Below are 25,490 nucleotides of genomic sequence, written 5' to 3'. Positions count from 1 at the left end.
GGGGTGAGATGACCGGTGTTTGTTGACCACGGCGTGCAGCTCCTCCAGTGCCAGATGGACATCTGCCTGGGGTGGGATGTAGACCGCGATCAGGATGATGGAGGTGAATTCCCATGGAAGGTAGAAGGGACGGCACTTCACCGCCAGATGTTCGCGGTGGGGAGAGCAGGAGTTGGAAAGGACTGCCACATCTGAGCACCATGTAGAGTTGACCATGAGGCAGACCTCTCCCTTTTCCTCTCCCTTTCCCAGATGCCAGTGTACGGTCCATACGGTGGATGGAGAACCCTTCAGGCTGGACCGCTGAGTCTGGGGAGCTGGGGGTGAGCCATGTCTCTGTGAAATAGAGCATTCCCTCAGCTCCCTTTGATGAGGTAGCCTTGCCCTTAAGTCCTCCACTTTATTTTCTAGTGACTGTACGTTGGCCAGTAGGATAGTAGGGAGAAGGGGCCGAAGTCCCCTCTGCTTCAGCCTGACCTGTAGTCCTGCCCGGCGGCCACGTTTCCATACTTCATGGAGCCCTCCTCGGTATTTAAAGGTAGAGTACTTGCGGGTCTCCGCGAGGTCGGGGATTCCCCTGAGATCGGGAATTCCCATACAGTCGGCACCTCCAGCTCCATTGCTGCTGAGGGATCCTGCCCGACGGCCTCGATTCCGGACTCCATGAAAGCCTCCCCGGTGTTTACAGGTAAGGTTCTTGCTGTACCTGCGCTCCTCCTAGAGATTGGGGAATCTCCTCTGATCGGGAACTAACATCGAGAGTTCTCAGTGGCGCTAATGCATTTAAATGCGTTAGCAGCTCGCTACTTACGGCGTTGATTCCAGTGGATTTTCTGATGCAGGCGAGTTCATAAATGGCGTATTTAACTATTTTTCTTTCTGCAGTTCGCAAAATGGCGCCGCAGGTAGGCGCCATCTTAGGGGATCTGTGGGTTGAACTAAATTAAAAGAGGAAAAAGAAAACAGAAAAGGAATGAAAAGTAAAATAAATCAACATCATCAAATATATCTTAACATCATATGACCATAAATACTAAGAAATGTTATTTGAGTCCTATCATGAGAACTTTTTTCACACAGAGAGTGGTGAATCTCTGGAACTCTCAGCCACAGAATGGTAGTTGAAGCCAGTTCATTGGCTATATTTAAGAGGGAGTTAGATGTGGCCCTTGTGGCTAAGGGGATCAGGGAGTATGGAGAGAAGGCAGGTACGGGATACTGAGTTGGATGATCAGCCATGATCATATTGAATGGCGGTGCAGGCTCGAAGGGCCGAATGACCTACTCCTGCACCTAATTTCTTTGTTTCTATGTTTCTATCATTACCTTTCTTCCTTCGAGACCTTGCTATCGCTCAATTTGGTCGTGTAATGTTGCAGAAGTGACGATAGCATTCGGGATACACTGCTGCCTCCTAATGATCGAAGATAAAATGTGTCAGGGAGTATTTTACATCTTTTCATGTTTGATATTATTTACAGTGCATGTCCACACAAAATACTTTTGTGTGGGAATGTGCATGGGGCTCTGAAGAGTGGAGGGGCAGAGGCTGCAGAATAGCTACAGAAAGAAAACATCTCATTGTACTTAAGTCTGTATGGACCAATTCATAAAATGTCAACCTCTTCTTAATGTTAATGAGACTTGCACTGTAAGTTACTATCGTAGATAATTTAGTTCAAGTTCAAGTTCACATGCACCAATTGATTTCAACATAAACATCCACCATTTCTGATCATTTCTCACTGCGATGAAAGGCAATAAATTGCAGTCAATCTTCCTCCTTTGTGCTCCCGTGGTCGGGGCCTTGAACCCTCCGCAGTCACCGCTACAGACAGCATTATGTACAGCCTCCTCCCCGTGGAGATGACTCAAACACACTCTGTGGCTACGAGTTCCCGAATCGGATGCTTCTTACCAGAGACAGTGGCTCTATGTTATGTACATAGGCCACGCGGTTGGAGCACTTTTTCTCGGTAAATGATCGCAGGCCGCTCCGAGATTTGATGTTCAAAAAGACTTGTTTGACTTCAACAAGCTGGCATTAGTGACAACTTTTAACTTAATTTGTTCAGGATAGACAAGGTTCAAGTCCTCAACTTCAGCCTCCAGATCTGATTTTTTCACATTATACGAGGTTGAAATTAAATTAATTAAAGTCCATACAGATTAATTTTCATAATTAATATTATTAATATTTTCATAATTAATTTTCATTTTCAGACTTTAGATCTTACCTTTCAGTTCCAGTTGATTCACAATGTTTTACTGGTTTCCAAACTTGACTGTCCTTTTTGTGTTGCAGCACCTTAGCAGCGACTTTGCTTTTGTGACTCTTCTATCTACTTAGCTGCACATTCTTCAGACTTCTTAATGCTTTTCTCACTAAATTCATTTACCTTGCTATGAGTTTCGACGGCATGTATTGCACAGAACAACAAAGAACCTTTAGCTAGCCTGAAACAATGCGCGTGAGTGATCAATTGGCATCCGACTCAGTATCAAATGTGCTTTGGACATGGAAAATTGGAGGTTTTCTCATATTTTAAAAATATGTGCAGGTTTTGTTCCTGACGAGTTTCAGGTATGATTTATATAATATTTGTTTACACAATATGTGAAAAATACAGGTAGATACGTAATTTGGGCCACAAAATGAAACAAAAAATCACCTCGGCCAACAGCCTACTCAGCTTTTGAACAACCCAGATACTCCCACACACATTGCCAACCATCACCTAGTTTCTTTCTCCACCCCAATCAACTCCATTTGCCCATCACCCACACACTCCTCCCACTGGGTCCCCTATACCGACCCCCCACTGTTCCCATCTTCCTGCCAAACTCCATTATTTCATTCCAATCTTCACCTTTCTTTCCCATCGGATTCCATTATAGATGTAGCCCAGTCCATGTAGCCCAGTCCATCACACAGAACAGACTTCCCACCATTGACTCCATCTACACTTCATACTAAATCAGAAGGCAGCCAACATAATTAAAGATTTATCCCTAACTGATCATTCCTTCGTCTCCATGATCCCGTACAGCAGAAGGTACAGACACTTGAATGCATTCTCCACCATGCTAAGGTCCAGCTTCCTCTCTGTTATCAGGATTCTAAACGGTCCGTCCATAATCTAGTGTTCTGTCCAATTCACCTCTACCACATTGCGGACATTGGACATTGTCTCTAGAACTGATGCGCTACATTGATGAGAATTATATTTTGTATTGGGTATAACCATATAACATATAACAATTACAGCACGGAAACAGGCCATCTCGGCCCTTCTAGTCCGTGCCGAACACTTATTCTCCCCTAGTCCCATCTACCTGCACTCAGACCATAACCCTCCATTCCTTTCCCGTCCATATACCTATCCAATTTATTTTTAAATGATAAAATCGAACCTGCCTCCACCACCTCCACTGGAAGCTCATTCCACACAGCTACCACTCTCTGAGTAAAGAGGTTCCCCCTCATGTTACCTCTAAACTTCTGTCCCTTAATTCTCAAGTCATGTCCTCTTGTTTGAATCTTCCCTACTCTCAGTGGAAAAAGCTTATCCACGTCAACTCTGTCTATCCCTCTCATCATTTTAAAGACCTCTATCAAGTCCCCCCTTAACCTTCTGCGCTCCAAAGAATAAAGACCTAACTTGTTCAACCTTTCTCTGTAACTTAATTGCTGAAACCCAGGCAACATTCTAGTAAATCTCCTCTGTACTCTCTCTCTATTTTGTTGACATCCTTCCTATAATTAGGCGACCAAAATTGTACACCATACTCCAGAATTGGCCTCACCAATGCCTTGTACAATTTTAACATTACATCCCAGCTTCTATACTCAATGCTCTGATTTATAAAAGCCAGCACACCAAAAGCTTTCTTTACCACCCTGTCTACATGAGATTCCACCTTCAGGGAACTGTGCACAGTTATCCCTAGATCCCTCTGTTCAACTGCATTCCTCAATTCACTACCATTTACCATGTACGTCCTATTTGATTTGTCCTGCCAAGATGCAGCACCTCACACTTATCAGCATTAAACTCCATCTGCCATCTTTCAGCCCACTCTTCCAAATGGCCTAAATCTCTCTGTAGACTTTGAAAATCTACTTCATTATCCACAACACCACATATCTTAGTACCATATAACCATATAACAATTACATCATCTGCATACTTACTAATCCAATTTACTACACCATCATCCAGATCATTGATGTACATGACAGACAACAGTGGACCCAACACAGATCCCTGTGGCATCCCACTAGTCACTCCAACCTGACAGCCATCCACCATTACTCTCTGGCATCTCCCATTCAGCCACTGTTGAATCCATCTTGCTACTCCACCATTAAAATCCAACAATTGAACGTTCTTAACCAACCTTCCATGAGGAACCTTGTCAAAGGCCTTACTGAAGTCCATATATACAACATCCACTGCTTTACCCTCATCAATTTCCCGAGTAACCTCTTCAAAAAATTAAAGAAGATTAGTCAAACATGACCTTCCAGGGTATGTTCCTCTTTGCTCTATATATTGTCCTTGAGTTTGACCTGATTGTGTTTATGTATGGAATATCTCATCTGATTAGATAATACGCAAAATACATCTTTTCTCTGTACCTCGGTACATTTGACAATAATCAACCTAAACCCTAATTATTGCTCGTCATGGCAAATCCGCGATCACTGGACATTGCACTGCAAGATCAGAAACAAATGTAAGATCAGAAACATAACCAATGACTTTATGATTAAATTAACTCTTGCTTGGCGGTGACACAGAGGAATCCGCTATCTCAGTAGATTTCACGTACCTGACTCTGAAATCAGCAAGAAAATGAGGGGAGATGGAATGCTTGGGAGTGATACAGGTTTACAGGATTTAATGGAATATATCAATTTTATAAATGGGTAATTTTGTGAATTTATATTGCTGTCAAGGAAATTCAAAGGAATAAAACTGACTCACCCCAACTAGTGGTGTGGGATACTTTGGAACTCTGTTGGCGTGCTTTATGTGGCGACTCTTTGCATACCTTGAGTATGCAAAACAAAGAATCTTACTGTGACTTGTCATATGTGACAATAAAGTATCATTCATTCATTCATTCAATGAGCAGCTGGGAATGATTATAGATTATACATAATCAATGGACTCAGACTGTTGATACATTTAACATCCAATTACTTTATCAATGACAAATCCCCCAAGTCAGCAACATTTTCTGCTTGCATGAATCAATATTGGTGTATATGCCTCAACATTTACCACATGCATTACAATTGATCCATTATATGTACACCCATTGTACTGCTTTTGTGGACTATTTATCTATCTAGCTAGCTATCTATCTATCCTTGACCTCTACCAGTTTGCGTTCTTTTTGCATTTCCACAAAAACGGTACCCGATATCACTACGATTTTTTGCCACCTCCTGTGCTGCAAATGCAAGTGTTCCGATTGGTGGAATATTACCAAAGTTATGAAGCTTTAAAAAATTGTAATAACCGCCTCTTGTGGCACCAGCTGTCAATGGCCGATGGCGAGGAGAATAAAGCTGAATGAGCGGAGTGAGCAGTGAGCAGAGAGCGCAGCAAGAGCAGGGTGAGGCGTAGTGTACAGAAGTGCGGAGAGAGCGAGTGTGGGCTGCTTCTGCGGCGACCACAAATCCCCCGCCACCGAAACCCCCCCACGCCCACAACATACACCCTCTCCCCCGCAAACCCCCCTCCCTGCATACCCCTCTGCCCTGCACCTCCCTCCCATGCACCCAAATGCGCATCCCACACCACCCGCCTCCCTCACACACCCCCGTCCCCCACACCACCCTCCCCCACACAGCTCACACCCCCACACAACTCCACCCCACACACCCCCAACTGTCCCAGACCCCCCTCCCCCCTGGAGAGAAGTGATGCTGCCTGTCCCACTGAGTTACCCAGCATTTTGTGTCTACCTTCAATTAAAACCAGCATCTTTCCTACACATTTTGTCCCCTTTATTCTCCTTGCTTTTGTCTAAATTCATCACAATTATCCATGTTTAATTCTAATCCTGATTTTCCTGTGGCTATGTCTTGGTAATTGACACATTATCTCATTCTTCCAACACATAATTGCCTCCAATTCTCCTCAATTACAGATAATGTGTGTATTACATGACAGATAGTGTAATGTATAATATTACTCCCTCTCACTTAAAGGTTAACTATCTAATTGACCTCCTAGTCTATAAATGTTTACAATTGTTCTATTGGCATCAAAATCTCCCCTCAATTTACTCCCCTTCCCGGTTTGGTTAATGTTTAGGTTGCTTATGTTTCTTACAGTGTTGTAATGTTGATGACATTCACATGGGAGGGCTAATAAGTGGGTGTCATTTCTGGAGGCCTTTATTCTTGGCTGCCAGTAAGTGTCATGTCCTAGAATACATTTCCCAAATAACATTGGTTTTCAATTTAACATTACGTGCTAGTTGCTCATGAGCAATGTTCTAGTTAAGCCCTTACATCCTGCGATATTCTTGAAAATGTCATTTGGTGTTGTGAGTTAAACATATAAACCCAAGAACAAAAGTTAATCTGAATCAAATCAGCCACACTGAGCCAAACTCTTCATCTGTTAAGATTAATGCAGAAAGCGGTCTGGATAGTGTAAACAACTTCATGGTAGTTGGCTCAGAGGGGTTCTGTCATTGTCAATAATGGTTCTAACAGCAATTGAGAAGTTGTACAGATCATAATTATTTAAAGGGACCTCTGAATATATATTGAAGAGGGAACCTTTGCATATATAGTGAAGCAGGACCCAGGGGGCTTCATTGTGATGCTATACAGATGTCTAGGAATTTCTCCTGCATTCAGCGTTCCCCTTTTAACGTTCTTATCAAGTGCCAGGAACCATCTCCCTGTATTACTGGCAAAGATCTCCTATCACTTGATTTCAAAGTCCACATTTATTCCCCTCACCATGACAATAAATGAAACCTCTCAGTTCCTGCTCTCGGACAGCTGGCTGCTTCTTTTTAGCGTGCAGTTACATTAGACCCCATGTTTCTTGGGGCTGATGCAGATCAGCATGTGTAGATGTTGCTGTGTGTGGGGTGGGAGAGGGGGGAAACAGTCACTAAATAAGGTAATAGGTGCTGTGAATTTGGAAAATGACTCATGTGGATGTTCACCCATTTTTAAACAATAGTGATGTATCTGTGTTTCTTTGTTACATGGATGCTGAAAGTTTTTAGGGTTTGGATTGGTAGTTCAGTATATGGATTCTCAGTACTATGTAGGAAGGAATTGCAGATCATCATCCTAATCATAATCATTACTCTATTAGCCAAGTATGTTTTGCACCATACGAGGAATTCGATTTGCCATACAGTCATGCCAATAAAAAGCAACAAGACACACAAAATACATTTTAACATAATGTGAAGGCAGGAGAATGGTATTGAGAGGGAAAGATACAGTATCTAAACCTTCATTAAAATATGAAATTTTACTGATAAGGAAATGTTCTCACAAGTGATAAGAATGTCTATTAGTGTGGTATTCTTCATCACTTTATGTTCTTGCCTCTAGTACAGAATACACAATATAGTGAAAATGGTCCGAACTACATTTGAGAACTTACAGTAGTAACTTACTTAGCAAATGAGGCATCTTCTAACTGCTCAGCCTATTTGTGTCCCATTACTGCCCTCTTTTGTTTTGAACCAACATACCCTTATGCCAATTAATATTTCATGCTTTCCATTGTCTACAATGCAAACTTTTTGTTTCTTCTTCCCCAGCCCCATTTTTTTACATCTTCACATTTCCTTAGCACTAAGATTTCCTATTTTTAATGGATCCCCAGCCTGTAAGTTTAATTTTTCCAGCATTTTTGGTCATTTTGACCATGGATCCCTATCCTCTCCCACTTCCACCATCAGCACTGACTGAGAATATTGTATTTCCTCCTAGAATAGAGCCATCATTCACATCCCTCCTCACACTCAGTGAATCTGCCCTCACAGTGAACAGCTACGTGTTGAACTTCATTCAATTGCACCACGTAAAATCAATCACTCAATGGAACTCATTTATATGATGTGCAAGCTATTCCGCTCTTCCCCCTCACATCTCCCAATGTTCCTGCTCAAATTCTATACCTGAAATCGAGTCACACAGTATGGTAACCGGCCCTTTGGCTCAACTTGCCCGCCGATCAAGATGGCCATCCACATAGGCCATCATTTGGCCCATAACCATCTAAACCTTTCCATGTTTCTATGAATTCTTCGCATCCTTAGTCTTATAGTAGTGTACAAAATCATGAGAGACACAGAGTCTCTTGGCACAGTAGGGGAATCGAGAACCAGCTGACATGGATTTAAGGTGAGGGGTAACTTTTGCATGTAAAGGATGGTAGGTGTATGAAACACGCTGCTGGAGGAGGTAGTTGAGGCAGGGACTATTGCAAAGGTTTAGAAATATTTAGACAGGTAAATGGATAGGTGAGGTTTGGAGGGATTTGGACCAAATGCGGGCAGGTGGGACAAGTATAGCGCTGCTGAACGACCTGTTTCCACACTCTATGACACTATGATCAAAATATTCAATGATAAATTTCACAAAATGTTTTTGTCTTTCCTTGTGTAATCCTGTGTATCCTTAACATTGACATTTATCCATCTTGTGAGAGCACTCACCACCCATCAGGATAGTTGCTCTTCCTCAGTGTGATTAAAAGCAGTGGGAGGCTTTTTTTGCAAAGTAATAATGACAGTGTGTCTTTCTGCAACAGGACGAGGAAAAGGAAATGGAAGAAAAGACAAACAGAAACCCGGAAAGAAAGGCAAAAGGAACAAAGAAGGCGGTAGTCGGCACAGCAAGAAGGAGAGCAAGGCCGGCAGTAAGAAGAAGAAAGGACAACAAGGAAAGGCACTTCCTGAAACGACCCCCAGCACCAGTCAATAACAGCCTTAACTTTCAACACAGACACTTTAATGCTGATGCATATAAGTCAGCTCTCAGACCTGAAGCACTGCTGCGGTGAGAAATAAATACAGCCTCTTGCTACTCTAACTGTAACTGAAAAGAAGTGACATTATCGTTTTGAGGACTTAAATATTGCAACCCCATTCAGTGTATATCTGAAAATGGAATGAAATGGGTATTAAATAGTCCAGTGGACACAATCTTCCAGAGGATTTTGTTAGGAACTTCCATGAAAACAGTGACTGAATATTATAGAGCAGGCCTGCTGCAGAACCAACGGAGATGACTGTTCTAGGGAGGGAAGGAATGACTTTGACATAATGGCTTCTGGAATTGTGCAGATATTTCTGATTCGGCCCATCAAGTCTACTCCGTCATTCAATCACGGCTGATCTATCTCTCCCTCTCAACCCCATTCTCTCACCTTCTCCCCCTAACCCCAGATACCAGTACTACTCAAGAATCTATCAATCTCTGCCTTAAAAATATCAATTGATTTGGCCTTCACATCCATCTTGGGCAATGAATTCCACACATTCACCACCCTCTGACTAAATAAATTCCTCCTCATCTCTTTTCTAAAGGTACGTCCTTCTGTTCTGAGACTGTGGCCTCTGGTGCTTGACTCTCTATTACTTTTATAACTATAAAGTTGTCAAAACAAAATCATCTGACACAGAGCTCTGAGCTGAAGCAATTGTGTAACAGTTTCAGTCCTGTCTGCCCTCCAAGCCATTCATTTCAGCAAACTGCAGTTTTTGGGTTGAGTTGCCACTGTACATTGTTCCTGAGGGTCAGAACATAGATGAGAAATAGGAGAGGCCATGAATATGCTCAGGAGCATCCTAGTGGGAAAGAAAACACTGCAGTTGATGCAGCCCATACAATGATAGGCAAAAATGGAATCAACCAGGTCTCTGAGGTCTCACCCAGTTGGGAACAGGCATCTCACGTTTAGTAAACAAATTGTGATCATTGCTTCTCTTCTATCCACCAAATCTTAGGATACTTTCAGATCTCACATTTCACAGTTTAAATGAACTGCTTTTTGTTTCAGATATATACTTTTACTGTTCATATTGACATGGCAACATTTGCTGTATATAACACTCAATTACCTAGTGCCATTGTCACCATTATTTACTTATTTTATTTCCCTTTTTAAATTACAGTTCTATGATAAAGTGTGGTCAAGTGTGTGAAGACACACCTCCACTCAACCCGCCTAAACCTACCTGATCTCCCGGTTGCCAAACACTTTAACTCCCCCTCCCATTCCCACACTGACCTTTCTGTCCTGGGCCTCCTCAATTGTCAGAGTGAGGCCAATCGCAAGTTGGAGGAACAGCACCTCATATTTAGCTTGGGCAGCTTACACCCCATGGTGTGAATATTGACCTTTCAAGTAACCTTTGCCTTCCCTCTCTCTCAATCACTCCCTCTTCCCAGTTCTCTGACTAGTCTGACTGCCCTCATTTAAATGTTATCTTTGCTTTGTTGTTACATTCTCCCAGCTAACAATGATCTATTCTACATTTTCCTTCATCTACATTCCTTTAGTCTTGTTTTCACACCTTACTTTTCCTTATCTCAGTATCTCCCTCTCTCCTGATTCAGTCTGAAGAAGGGTCTCGACCCCAAACGTCACTCATAGAAACATAGAAAATAGGTGCAGGAGGAGGCCATTCGGCCCTTCAAGCCAGCACCATCATTCATTGTGATCATGGCTGATCGTCCCCTATCAATAACCCGTGCCTGCCTTCTCCCCATAACCCTTGACTCCACTAGCCCCTAGAGCTCTATCTAACTCTCTCTTAAATCCATCCAGTGACTTGGTCTCCACTGCCCTCTGTGGCAGGGAATTCCATAAATTCACAACTCACTGGGTGAAAAAGATTTTTCTCACCTCAGTCTTAAATGACCTCCCCTTCTATCCAAAGATGCAGCCTGTCCTGCTGAATTAATCCAGCATTTTGTGTCTATCTTCAGTTTAAACCAGCAATCTGTAGTTCCTTCCTACAACAGAGAATATTTTGTTCAGTTTCCCAGTGCTCACCATTTACTCGTTGACCAGTTATTTCAGGAAGGTTTGTCAGCTTATCTGTGCCTGCAAGAGTTCAGAAAATCTGACTTGCTTTACCCCAATGCTGATGATCAGCAATTGTTGTGACACGTTGGCACCAGGGCTGTCCCACTGCGGCGACCTAATCCACGAGTTCAGGAGACTGTCTTCGACATTCAAGCTCGAGGGCACTCGCCTGACAAACCTCGAGCTGGATCGACTGTCAGCGATGAAACAGTGAGCTGGTTCGACCGACTGCACACACACACAAACACATCGCAAAGGCAGGGGCCAGGGAAAGCGGGGGAACTCTGTCTGAAATTCACACCTGCAATGAAGAGGAAGGCAAAAGACGGCTACACAAGAAGTCAGGCAACGTTTAATAAAGTTTGTCGGTTTTCCTGGGTCCTGAAAACTCCAATGAGCCAAGTAAAATGCCCGGTCAGCGAAGGAGATTGCCTACGGCTGCCCGTGACTGCCTGGAATACTTAGCGGCCCCACTCCACTGCACTACGAGTTCAAAAGAACCATGCCCACCAATTTTTACTTGCAGAACATTTTTCAACATGCTGAAAATGTTTCCGCGACCTAGCCGAGGCCGCGAGTATTTGGAAACTTCCCTCGAGCATGAAGGAAAGTTCCAGTGACCTCATAGGACCTCCTAGGACCATGTGTCGACCATGCTGCGAGTTTGAGTCAAGGGAAAACTCTTCTAAACCCGCAGATTAGCGGGCCGCAGTGGGACAGCCCCTTAAACACCTTTTCCTCCTAGAAAATGTATGACTTTTATCTTTTGCAGAATAGCAAAAAATGTCTTAGAATCATAGAATCTTACAGTGTGGAAACAGGGCCTTCTGCCCAACTTGACCACACCGACCTACATGTCCCATTTCAACTGGCCCCCCTGCCTAAACCTGTCCTATCCATGTACCTGTCCAAATGTTTCAAGTCAAAGTCAAAATATCCTTTGGTACACAAAAATGCTGGAGAAACTCAGCCAGTGCAGCAGCATCTATGGAGCGAAGGAAATAGGTGACGTTTCGGGCCGAAACCCTTCTTCAGACTGATCCGGATCAGTCTGAAGAAGGGTTTCAGCCCGAAACATCACCCTCAGTCTGAAGAAGGGTTTTGGCCTGAAACGTTACCTATCCGGATCAGTCTGAAGAAGGGTTTCAGCCCGAAACGTCACCCTCAGTCTGAAGAAGGGTTTTGGCCCGAAATGTCACCTATTTCCTTCGCTCCATAGATGTTGCTGCACCCGCTGAGTTTCTCCAGCATTTTTGTGTACCTTCGATTTTCCAACATCTGCAGTTCCTTCTTGAACTCAAAGTATCCTTTATTGTCATTCAGACCTTTCGGTCTGAACGAAATTTCGTTGCCTTGCAGTCATACATATAATAAAAAACAAAACACACAATATACCCAAATTTAACATCCACCACAGTGAGTTCACCAGGCACCTCCTCACTGTGATGGAAGACAAAAGTCTTAAAGTCTTTGTCTCTTCCCTCCTTGTTCTCCCTCTGCGCTGAGGCGATCCAGGCCTCAGATGTTGTTGTCCACTGGGCCCGCGGCCGAGCCTCCGAAGTCGGGCCACCGCCGCCGGAATGCCGCCACAGTCCCGAAGCCGCGCCGCCGCTGGAACGCCGCCACAGCTCTGGAGTCGGGTCCGTAAAGTCTTGCAGTAACTTGGAATTTGACAACTGATTATTTTTTATATTTAGTGTCATTTGAGCTTAACAACTTTGTGCAAATCTTAGTCCTAAATCTGGAATGAGTACATAACAATAGCCACACAAGATTTTAGTTTGTGCTAACAAATGGTCCATTGGATTTTTGGGGGGATAGAAGTCAAGATAATGCACAAGATAAGAAGCCTATTAGTCCAATGCTGAAAGATTGTTGTATCATAATAATTGATGAAGTAAAATTGATTAGGGAATGCTGATGGATGCATACAACGATGACCAATGTCACTGACAACAGAAGTGCAATTTATGTGCAGGAACTCTATATCAATTTATGTAGGTGTCTTATGGTTAATGTCTGATCAGCCATTTGATAACTGGTTCACAGTGGCTATTTCGTCAAAAATACACATGCTTAAAATTAACATCCATGTTAAAATCAAAGTCAGAGAGTGGGATCCAGTTTATCATTCATTCCAAAATAATCTAAGAATACTAAAATTGCATGCATGGGTGAACAGCAAAAATGCCAATCGCAACAGTTGGGTGAAAGGGCATAACATTACTAAACCAATTGAAAGGGTACATTAGTCAAATAAATATTTTGTTCTAGTTTAAACAGATGGAGTTTAATAATGACATAGACAATTGATCTAACAGAGATAGGGCTAAAAGCAACATTTCACAGCATTTCAAGCAGAATATCAGAATATTGTGGAGAAAAGGTTGTTCTGATTTCTTTTTAAAGATAATATTTAGTGTTGTTCATAAATCATAAGAGCAGAGTTAGGTCTTTTGGCCCATAGAATCTTCTCTGTCATTCTATCATGGCTGATCTATTTTGCCCTCTCAACCCCATGGCCTGACTACTCCCCATTACCTTTGACAAGATTACTAAACAGAATATCACTGGAGGAGATAGAGAAGACAACTGGTGGGATGAAAACAAACAAGGCCCCAGGCAGCGACGGTTTCCCTGTAGAATGGTATAAAATATTTCGGTATGAGCTGAACCCACTTCTTCTGAGAACCTTTAACTGGATTATCAAAGAAGGCAAGACACCCCTGTCATGGAAAGAGGCAATTATAATATTAATCCCAAAAGAGAACAAAGGCTAAAGGGAACAGGGGGCATGGGAACATGGAGAGAAGGCAGGTACAGGATACTGAGTTGGATGATCAGCCATGATCATATTGAATGGAGGTGCAGGCTCGAAGGGCCGAATGGCCTACTCCTGCACCTATTTTCTATGTTTCTATGTCTATGTTTCTAAAGACAAGGAAAATTGTACCAACTACAGACCGATTCTAAATATCAATTCTATATGTGGACCATAAATTATATTCTTCAATTATCTCCAAATGATTTGAAAAGTTCATGCCAGATTTAATTGATGAAGACCAGACTGTTTTTCTAATAGGCAGACAAACACAGGACAGTATTAGAAGAACCCTACATATAATACACAAGATCCAAAAGGAAAGTACGCACACTGTTCTGATAAGCCTAGATGCAGAAAAGGTTTTCGATAGGGTTAATTGGGAATTCGTATATCAAACACTAGAAAGAATTGGCTTTACCGAAGATTCAATTGAAGTTATTAAAGTAATTTACCAGCAACCTACTGCACCAGTAAAGTCGATGGGTCCTTAACTGAGAGATTTGTGTTAGGAAGAGGAACGAGACAGGGATGTCGTCTTAGCCCTACCCTGTTTGTTATATATATTGAACCATTGGCACAAGCCATTCATCAAGATAGGGAACTGAGGGGAGTAACTATAAGAGACAGAGAACATAAAATTGGTCTTTTTGCAGATTACGTAATGATGTATCTTTCAAAGGGTGATGGGGATCATAGAGAAATTTAATTTTTATGCAGGATATGAAGTGAATATTTCAAAAACTCAAATTCTCTTTTTTAATTGTGCTCCACCAGAAGAAATCAAGCAAAAGTATAATATTAAATGGGATTCAAAATCAATCAAATGCCTAGGGGTATATATAACAAAAAATATATCAATGTTATATGGGGCCAATTATAATCATATCAACCAAAACATAAGAAAGGATATAGAAAGATGGTCCACCCAATGGATTTTAGTAGTAAGATAAATGTGGTGAAAATGAATATTTTGCCAAGGCTATTGTACATGTTTCAATCTCTGACACTAGAGGTACCATTACAACAATTCACGGAATGGGATAAATTAATATCTAGATTTATTTGGGGAGGAAAGAAGGCCAGAGTTTGATACACTACACTCCAGTTGCCAAGAGACAAAGGTGGAATGGCACTTCCAAATTTTAGGATATATTTCTATGCAGCCCAACTTTGACCACTAATTAATTGGTGTGAGGACAGCTATATAGTTAGGTGGAAAGAGATTGAGACATATATCCCTGACTTCCAAACATTCTTGGGAGAAAAAGTGCTTCCTGGATATATCAGGAGTATAATCGATCCAATAACGATATTTACTTAAGAAACTTGGTTCACTCTTACCAGACAACTTAAACTGGATAAAGGACAAAGAATATTAAGATGGATAGCTTTGGATAGTGAATTCAAACCAGGGATGTATGACTCAACATTTAAAGAGTGGATGAAAAAAGGAATGACTGCATTTTGTACTGTTACTGAAAACGGAGACCTAAGAATTTTTCAAGATTTGAAGGATAGATTAGCACTTCGGAACCAAGACTTGTTTAGATACCTCCAACTGAGAGATTATTACAATAAAAAAGCTAAAAGGGAGGCACTAGAAGAAAGTAATCCAGTGGTAGACTGATACTTAATGCATATCATCAAAAAACATCAAGGATTATTTCTAAACTTTACCATAGTTTAAAGGTAAAACTACATTTTATGTAAAATTTAAGTGAGAGGGAAAAGGAATTGAACATCACAATCTCAGAAGCATCATATGTGTGTAACACTACAGACATCCACTAATTCACAAACATTAAGAGAATTTAATTGGAACAACCTGGAGCTCAATGCTCTTAAGACAGTGGAATTGATTGTAGGCTTTAGGAGAGCTCCTCACCCCACTCACCATCAACAACACCACAGTCACATCTGTGGAATCTTTTAAGTTCCTGGGAACCATCATAGAAAATAGTTGCAGGAGGAGGCCATTCGGCCCTTGGAGTCAGCACCTCCATTTAATATGATCATGGCTGATCGTCCACTATCAATAACCCGTGCCTGCCTTCTCCCAATATCTCTTGACTCCACTAGCCCCTGGAGCTCTATCTAACTCTCTCTTAAATCCATCCAGTGACTTGGCCTCCACTGCCCCCGTGGCAGAGAATTCCATAAATTCACAAAACTCTGGGTGAAAAAGTTTTTTCTCACCTCAGTCTTAAATGACCTCCACTTTATTCTAAGACTGTGGCCCCTGGTTCTGGACTCGCCCAACATTGGGAACATTTTTCCTGCATCTAGCTTGTCCAGTCCTTTTATAATTTTATATGTTTCTATAAGATTCCCCCTCATGCTTCTAAACTACAGTGAATATAAGCCGAGTCTTTTCAATCTTTCCTCATATGACAGTCCCGCCATCCCAGGGATCACTCTCGTGAACCTACGCTGCACTGCCTCAATCACAAGGATGTCCTTCCACAAATTAGGAGACCAAAACTGTACACAATACTCCAGATGTGGTCTCACAAGAGCCCTATACAACTGCAGAAAAACCACTTTACTCCTGTACTGAAATCCTCTTGTTATGAAGGACAACATTCCATTAGCTTTCTTCACTGCCTGCTGTACCTGTAAGCCAACTTTCAGTGACCGGTGTACAAGGACGCCCAGGTCTTGCTGCACCTCCCCCTTACCTAACCTAACCCCATTGAGATAATAATCTGCCCCCTTGTTTTTGCCACAAAGTGGATAACCTCACATTTATCTGTATTATTCTGCATCTGCCACACATCTGCCCACTCACTCAACCTGTCCAGGTCACCCGGCAACCTCCTAACATCCTCTTCACAGTTCACACTGCCATCCAGCTTTGTGTCATCCGCAAACTTGCTAATGTTGCTCCTAATTCCCTCTTCCAAATCATTAATATATATGGTAAGCAGTTGCGGCCCCGTTCACCGTTCACTCCTAATCTTTGCTTCCTCTCTGCCAACCAATTTTCTATCCATGTCAACGCCCTACCCCCAATACCATGTTCTCTAATTTTAGTCACCAGTCTTCCATGCGGGACCTTATCTGAAAGTCTAGATACACCACATCCACTGGCACCCCTTCATCCATTTTACTTGTCACATCCTCAAAAAATTCCAGAAGATTAGTCAAGCATGATTTCCCTTTCATAAATCCATGTTGACTTGGACTAATCCTATTACTGCTATCCAAATGCTCCATTATTACCTCTTTAATAATTGACTCCAGCATCTTTCCCACCACCGAAGTCAGGCTAACTGGTCTGTAATTCCTCGTTTTCTCTCTCGCTCCTTTCTTGAAAAGTAGGATAACATTAGCTATCCTCCAATCCAAAGGAACTGATCCTGAATCTTGAACATTGGTAAATGATCACCAATGCGTCCACTATTTCTAGAGCCACCTCCCTGAGGACCCTGGGATGCAGACCATCAGGCCCAGGGGGTTTATCATCCTTCAGTCCCATTAGCCTACCCAATACTATTTCTCGCCTAATAAAAATCTCTTTCTGTTCCTCTACCCCCTTAGATCCTCTGTCCTGCGGTACATCTGGGAGATTGTTGTGTCTTCCTTAATGAAGACAGATCCAGAGTACCTGTTCAACTCTTCTGCCATTTCCTTGTTCCCCATAATAATTTCACCCCTGTCTGCCTTCAAGGGGCCCACATTTGACTTTGCTACTCTTTTTCACTTAACATGTCTAAAGAAGCCTTTACTGTCCTTCTTTATATTCCTGGCCAGCTTCCCTTCGTACTTCATCTTTTCAGCCCGTATTGCCCGTTTTGTTTCCTTCTGTTGTCCTATGAAAGTTTCCCAATCCTCTGGCTTCCGGCTACTCTTTGCTGTGTTATACATCTTTTCTTTTAGTTTTATTCTATCCCTAACTTCTCTTGTCAGCCACAGTTGCCTCCTACTCCCCTTAGAATCTTTCTTCCTTTTTGGAATGAAATGATCCTGCGTCTTCTGGATTATGCCCAGAAATTCCTGCCATTGCTGTTCCACCGTCATTCCTGCTAGGATCCCTTTCCAGTCTACCTTGGCCAGCTCCTCTCTCATGCCTCCATAGTCCCCTTTGTTCAACTGCATCACTGACACTTCCGATTTAACGTTCTCCTTCTCAAATTGCAGATTAAAACTAATCATATTATGATCACTACCTCCAAGCGGTTCCTTTACCTCGAGTTCTCTCATCATATCTGGTTCATTGGACAACACTAAATCCAGAATTGCCTTTTATCTGGTCGGCTCCATTACAGGCTGCTCTAAGAATCCATCTCAGAGACATTCTACAAACTCTCTTTCTTGGGGTCCTGAACCAACCTGATTTTCCCAGTCTACCTGCATATTGAAATCCCCCATCACCACAGTGGCATTACCTTTGTTCCATGCCAGTTTTAACTCCTGCTGCAACTTACACCCCACATCCGGGCTACTACTTAGGTGTCTGTATATAACACCAATTAGTGTCTTCTTGCCTTTACAATTCCTCAACTCAATCCACAGTGACTCTACCTCGTCAGTCCCTATGTCTTCCCTCGCAAGGGACTGAATTCCATCCCTCACCAGCAGAGCTACCCCCCCCCTCCTCTGCCCACCTGCCTGTCCTTTCCGTAGGATGTATATAACCCTGAACATTAAGTTCCCAGGCCCAATCATCCTGCAGCTAAGTCTCAGTAATCTCCACAATGTCATATCTACCAAAGTCTAACTGAGCCTCAAGCTCATCTACTTTACATCTTATACTTCGCGCATTCATATACAATACTTTTAATTCCTTACGCATCTCACCTTTCACGCCGATCCCTATTACACTTGGCCATACTCTCCTATCCCTTTGTGAGCTTCCTTTCCATTAATTCTGGGGTCATTAACCATCCCTTTACTCTCTTTCCCTTTAACTCCGTCCTCGACTAACCCATTTGACGCCTCCCCCTTATTCAGTTTAAAACCACCCGTGTAGCAGTGGCAAACCTGCCTGCCAGAATGCAGGTCCCCCACCTGTTAAGATGCAATCCGTCCCTTTTGTACAGTTCCCCCTTATTCCAAATCAGATCCCAGTGGTCTAAGAATCTAAATCCCTGCCCCCTGCACCAGTTCCTCAGCCACACATTCAGGTCCCGTATCTCCCTGTTCCTGCTCTCGCCAGCACGAGGAACTGGAAGCAAACCGGAGATAACAACCCGGGAGGTCCTGCTTTTCAGCATTTTTCCGAGCTTTCTAAAGTCACTCTGCAGAATAATCATCCTTGTTTCCGACATCGTTTGTGCCGACATGTACTACCACTTCCGGCTGTCCACCTTCGCCCTTGAGGATTTTCTGCACTCTGTCCGTGATATGCTGGATCCTGGCACCGGGAAGGCAGCACATCATCCTCGAATCCCGTCTGTTGCCGCAGAAATCTCTGTCCGTACCTCTCACGATGGAGTCTCCAACTACAATGGCGTTGCCTGACATCGGCCTCTTTGGTTTTGGCTCAACAGCCCTTTTTGCTTCGCAAGCCAGTCCGCCGCTCAGTGTGATAACGTCTTCTGTCCTGACAGCTTCTAAGTGGGTGAACCTGTTCACAAGAGGCACAACCTTTGCATTCCATGTTTCCCTCCCTTTCTCACCTTCACCCACCTTCTCTATTCCAGTATCTTAGGCATAACAATCTTACTGTAGGACTTGTCGAGGGACGACTCAGTTTCTCGGACGAACCTGGGCTCATCCACTTGCTTCTCCAGTTCCCCAACACGGTCCTTCAGGAGCTGTACCTGGATGCACTTCTCACATTTGTAGCAGCCAGAGGCACTAGCAGTGTCCTTGACCTCCCACATACTGCAAGCATCACACTGAATCAGCTTGCTTGACATTTCCTTCTTTCATCTCTCCCTCTTCGTTTTGCGTAACCTCCTTTCCTCAGCCTCCTCGCCGAAGATTCTTGAGCCAACGACTCACACTTTACTCACAGGGCACTTCTCTCACAAAGCCGCTCCCTCACTGCTGCTCCCTAAGAGCCGCCTTGCTTATATTGACTGATAAATTGCCTAATTTGCCAATTTACAAACCAAATGCCTCAGTTTCAAACTGTGACTCTGACTCACTTCTAACTCTCCTCCCACTAGGGCTAGTCAATCAGTGCTTTCTCCTGCTTCTCTTTGTTGCTGTTGCTTCAAAATCCACGGGAACTCTGAGTTAAGTCTGCCTGTCCTTTGCCTCTCCTCTTCAACTGTTTTCCCCCTCTGACTCACTTCTAAAGCCCCTGTCCCACTTAGGAAACCTAAACGGAAACCTCTGGTGACTTTGCGCCCCACCCAAAAAAAAAATCAAGGTCGAGGTGATCTGCAACCTCCTACCACCTCCCACGCATATGTTGAAAACCTTTCTCGACTATGAAGAAACCTCCTTCAACCGACAGCAACCTCCTTCAACTAATTTGAAAACTGGCTTTGTTAAATTGGTCCGCGATTCAACAACACCACCTTGAACCTCATACAACCAAACTGAAAACCAACAATGACCAGTGTCGACTAGTTGCAGCTCAGTTGATCACGTGATGAAATGATTTCATGAATGTTTTTTTTCTTACGATAAAAGCCTCCCAGGTTTTTTTTTAAATCATTCAGAACCATGAGAGCAGGGAAGGAACAAGTTAGGTGGATGTTACTAAAAGTACATCTACTGCTGTCAGCAGCGGCTCTTTTGCTTCAGCCTTTCAAGAAAAGCAGAAGGGAAAGCACAAGGGTGAAGAGGAAGCAGAAGAAGTGGTGTCAGTGGGTGAAGCCCTTCTTGCAAAGAAGATTGAGGCTTGGACAGTATGATAGATAACCTGATGTTTGTGCTGCAAGATGAGGATTTGTCTGCATTTAAAAACTTTCTACGAATCACACCTGAGCTGTTTATTATCTCAATGGGGTTAGGTTAGGTAAGGGGGAGGTGCAGCGAGACCTGGGTGTCCTTGTACACCGATCACTGAAAGTTGGCTTACAGGTACAGCAGGCAGTGAAGAAAGCTAATGGAATGTTGGCCTTCATAACAAGAGGATTTCAGTATAGGAGTAAAGAAGTTCTTCTGCAATTGTATAGGGCTCTGGTGAGACCACATCTGGAGTATTGTGTACAGTGTTGGTCTCCTAATTTGAGGAAGGTCATCCTTGTGATTGAAGCAGTGCAGCTTAGGTTCACGAGATTGATCCCTGGGATGGCGAGACTGTCATATGAGGAAAGATTGAAAAGACTAGGCTTGTATTCACGGGAGTTTAGAAGGATGAGGGGTTCTCTTATAGAAACATATAAAATTATAAAAGGACTAGTCAAGCTAGATGCAGGAAACATTTTCCCAATGTTGGGTGAGTCCAGAACCAGGGGCCACAGTCTTAGAATAAAGGGGAGGTCATTTAAGACTGAGGTGAGAAAAAACGTTTTCACCCAGAGAGTTGTGAATTTATGGAATTCCCTGCCACAGAGGGAGTGGAGGCCAAGTCACCGGATGGATTTAAGAGAGAGATAGATAGAGCTCTAGGGGCTAGTGGAGTCAAGGGATATGGGGAGAAGGCAGGCACGGGTTATTGATAGGGGACGATCAGCCATGATCACAATGAATGGCGGTGCTGGCTCGGAGGGCCGAATGGCCTCCTCCTGTACCTATTTTATATGTTTCTATCTATGTTTCCATGTTTAATGAGCTGGAGGAAACAGTGGGTCCCCTGCTGGGAAACAAAGGAGACCTATATGAGGAAGCGACTGGAACCAGGACTGTGCCTGACCATCACACTCCGCCATTTGGCATCAGGGGACTCTGCTACAACTTTCTTGTAGTCCACAACACTATCAGTAAGATTGTCCGAGAGACCTGTGAGGCAATCATTGATGTATATGGGGATAATGTGATCGACTGCCCCAGAACACCAAATGATTGGAAGAGAGTGGCACAGGGCTTTGATAAACAATGGAATTTTAAACATACATGTGGGGCAGTGGATGGCAAACGTTGCAACAGCTGTCCACCCAAGGGAGGTTCAAAATACTACAATTACAAGAATTTTCACTCAGTTGGACTCAGACTACAAATTCCTGTATGTGGATGTGGGCACACCTGGCAGTGTAGCAGATGCCAGGATCTGGAGAGAGAGTCCTCTCGGGCAGTCAATGGAAAATGGAACATGCCTGACCCCGAACCTCTGCCAGGAGACGACAACCCGGACATATTCTACAGTGTGGTTGGTGATGATGCCTTTGCACTCAGGCCGTGGATGATGAAGCCATATCCACACAGGAATTTGACATGGGATCAAAGGATCTTTAATTATAGGCTTTCCAGGGCTAGGAGGGTTGTCGAAAACGCATTTTGAATCCTCTCAAGCAGATTTCGTTGCTTGCTGACTACTACGGAGCAGGTGCCCAAGAATGTTGAGACGATTGCGTTTGCAGCATGTGTCCTCCACAACGTTGTCCGTGTCAGATGTGCTGCAGCATCAGCTACAGCCATGGAGGAGGGTGACTTGGTTGACGTCCGCACGGAAACATAACAACAGGTACGTGCAGAGCAGGAGATACCTATGGTATCACTGCAGGGATTGCCACGTAAAACCAGTTCAAGGGTGGCAAAGAGCAGAGAGAACATCTCTGCTCTTACTACAACTCAGCCCTCCCTGGGTAGTGTACCATGGCAGAACAATGCTATTTGAGGAACAGGACGTCAGCATGACACTGCACAAACTGTGGTGAAGCACTGCAGGAGGAGACTGCACTGAAGGCAATAAAAGTTTTTTTTGAAAACAATTGAAATCAAGCTAATTTTGTTTAATTCCAGATGAATTAATTTGACAGAAAGACTTATTTGCAGTTGTTTTATCCAAAAACTGTGCTCATCTTAGAAAAATGGTCTGTTAATCTTTTTTCATTATGCAAGCGTTCTATTGCAACTTAATTTGGTTTTCACAGATAAGAGCTCTTTTGCTTTACTTTTTATGTACAGCATTATTTCAATGTTTGATAAATCCCTTAGCAATTCACTTCCTTACTTGCATTTACCAAGATGGTGTGAAAATGTCCTTGTATGTTGGAGATTTCAGTGCCTTTTAAGAGATGTGCAAACATTTTGTTTTCCATCTAGTGTGCTGTTTGTTTTATTTACTGACCCATCAATAGGTGCAATAAAATTCCCTTGCAAATGGAGAGCACTGGTGGCGTTGTGTTTTTTATCACTCATTATAGCACATGTGAGAGGCTGAGAATTCCCTCCCTGATCCAGCTTCTCAGTAATCCGTAAACATTATTCATGATTTTTGAGACTTAAGAGATGAGATGTTCTGCTGACATTGAAAAAATGTTTCTTAGACATCAATTTTGGTTTGAATAAACAATTATTACCTTTATTGTGCAAAGTTTACAAAAAGTGATCACCCAAATTATTATCAAAACATTTTTAAACAGGCTTCATAGATCAAAATTTTAAAATTACATGACTTGAAACAAAACAAAACAAGTCTAAACAGCAATAACAACAAACTTCAACAATCTTTTATCAAACGGTAAACAACCACATCAAACGTTACATTATTCATTCCCCATGTCCCGGAAGAAACCTTCCCTTGGTTCAGGTGATGCACCTCTTGAGGAAACACCTTGATCAGAATAATCTGTGGCGATTGCAGACAACACAGATCCTGTGGGCTGGAAGTCAGTGTCCTGCCTCTGAAATAAAAAAAAAAACAGGTTTTGAAGTTTTCGCGCAACACTGAGCATCAAAAGCTGCAATTGACATGTATTTACACATTCTTCAAAATCTCATCGTCTCTGCGGTCAAATCATGGGCCGCTTTTTGATACAACTTATTAGCATGTACGGGAGCAGGATGAATTACATTGTCTTATGAGGGCTTGAACAACACATGATAACATTCAAGTGAAAGCTTATAAAGTTTCATTTGTTGAATTTCATACCTGTCCAGCATTGAATTGTGGCTGTGCCGCCATTCGCATCTGTTGTGGCTGTGGTCTTGATGAAAGCTTTTGTAACATAGATCCATGTATTAGTTGAACTTAACAAAATTCACTGAGGAATTAATTTGACAAAGAGTGCAATCATTAAAGTTTCCATTATATATTCTGTACCTGCTCAGAATGGTTCCAGAGCTGCACCATCGGATTAATTTGACGTGGTGCCACCTGCTGACGTTGCAGTTGTGGATCTGGCTGGGCATACTGCAACATAAATGAGATCATAGTGATTATCTCTTCTAAATTACAGAGATTGATGCACGACGATCATGTGAATGACTGAAAATCTAGATTGCATGTTACCGTGTGGCAGTGATTGATGGCATCATTTACAAGTTGCCTACATATTGCCATGTATTGCACAGGTGGGTGGACGTGAATCATGGTGGCGATGAACCCTGTCATCTTAAATAGGAACTCCTGCAGAAGTGTTTTACCCCTCCGGTCATCCTCTACCTTCTTTAGGGCATCCCTCACCTGCTCCAAGATCTGAAACATAAATAAAAAAGTAAACAGCACAATGGTGGATGGAGGCATTGATTAATGAGATGTTAAATGTGCTGAAATGTTAAACGATCCACTTACAAAACTCATCTCTACTTCTCGTCCGTCAAGGTGTGGCGTACCAACAGGTGATGATTCCCAACTTTCAGTATCGCGTTGACCACGCCTTCTGTAGCGCTCTTCACTGGTGGAAAGGTTCATGGCTGAAGTGCACTCCAGTGGCTCCTCCACCTCCTCACAGGGCACAGCGGACAATTGAGGCACCTGTTGAAAGGGGAACAGATAAAGATAGTCTTAAAATGTGTGAACAACATAATGACTTACTATGTCATAAAAATTACCTTTGTCCCGCCCGCTCTTTCTGCTTATCACTCGCACAATGTGCCCACTGTTCATTCACCCACCTGCCTTGGGGTGAGGTTGTGTCCAGCTGCCCCAGACTTGGTGGCCTTGGTTGGTATCCTCCCAAATATTGTTCTTTGACTCTTCATTTATTGGACAAGCTGTTCATCTGCATGGGATGACAAGACACTGTGTTAAAATCTCCTCTGAAAGGTGCATTCATTTCTTCCAAAGGAAAAGGTTTAGGCACTGCAGGAGGTAAACAATCATCTAATAAATGACCATTGAGGCACGAGTTAATTGATGGCTAAAAGCTTCCTACAGATGCTACTCTTGTTCATGACCCATTAAAAGAGCTTATTATCTGCTTGAAATAAGAAAAAGTGACCAGCCAAAGGCTCCTGCACACAAAAAACACGCATACCATTTAGGCACGAGTTAATTGCACGCTACCTTTTCCATAGATGGTCCGCAGGTTCACGACCCTATCAAAGAGATGATCATGTGCATGAGATTAAAAAAGTGTCAAAGTGACTTTTGAAAGCTTCCTGCAAGGGAATGTGTGTAAACAGACAAACAACGTTGAAACGAAAGAGGATTGTGTTGTTTGTTGGCTGCCAGGAAGAAAATGGAGGAAGCGTTGTGGATAAACAAGGTTTTGACTTTAAAGCATGTGCTAATGGCCTTGCTTCATGTAGGTTTGGAGACAAGATTCGGCACATCTGTTAGATTTGTC

At 42.9% G+C, this 25,490-nt stretch overlaps 2 protein-coding genes across 2 annotated transcripts in view; one reads left to right on the top strand and one right to left on the bottom strand.

Annotated features, from left to right (window-relative positions):
• The window catches only part of rspo1 (R-spondin 1), a 263,230-nt gene extending 253,882 nt beyond the window's left edge, over positions 1-9,348 (top strand). The window contains exon 6 of the mRNA XM_055656042.1: positions 8,811-9,348. Within this exon, the coding sequence (XP_055512017.1) occupies positions 8,811-8,983 (173 nt within the window). The 3' untranslated portion in view covers positions 8,984-9,348. The remainder of the gene's footprint in view (positions 1-8,810) is intronic.
• Positions 9,349-20,574: 11,226 nt separating this feature from the next.
• LOC129709584 (uncharacterized) lies at positions 20,575-25,238 on the bottom strand. The gene is made up of 6 exons (XM_055656034.1): positions 24,817-25,238; positions 24,494-24,676; positions 24,212-24,397; positions 24,023-24,112; positions 23,852-23,917; positions 20,575-23,603 (listed from the first exon to the last, which is right to left on the bottom strand). The coding sequence occupies exons 1-6, from the start codon at positions 24,901-24,903 to the stop codon at positions 23,466-23,468; spliced, it is 750 nt and encodes a 249-aa protein (XP_055512009.1). The 5' UTR covers positions 24,904-25,238; the 3' UTR covers positions 20,575-23,465.
• Between the last annotated feature and the right edge of the window lie 252 nt (positions 25,239-25,490).

Source organism: Leucoraja erinacea, chromosome 26 (genome assembly GCF_028641065.1).
Source record: "Leucoraja erinacea ecotype New England chromosome 26, Leri_hhj_1, whole genome shotgun sequence".
Taxonomy (NCBI): domain Eukaryota; kingdom Metazoa; phylum Chordata; class Chondrichthyes; order Rajiformes; family Rajidae; genus Leucoraja; species Leucoraja erinaceus.
This window is presented reverse-complemented; position numbering and strand designations above follow the sequence as displayed.

What these genes read in the sequence shown, in the direction of transcription:
- LOC129709584 (XM_055656034.1), bottom strand. Translation starts at nt 24,903, where the DNA reads ATGAAGAGTCAAAGAACAATATTTGGGAGGATACCAACCAAGGCCACC. An exon ending in ACAACCTCACCCCAAGGCAG is followed by an intron (nt 24,677 to 24,816) that starts GTGGGTGAATGA and finishes CCCTTTCAACAG; the next exon opens with GTGCCTCAATTGTCCGCTGT. An exon ending in TCTGGAACCATTCTGAGCAG is followed by an intron (nt 23,918 to 24,022) that starts GTACAGAATATA and finishes ATGTTACAAAAG; the next exon opens with CTTTCATCAAGACCACAGCC.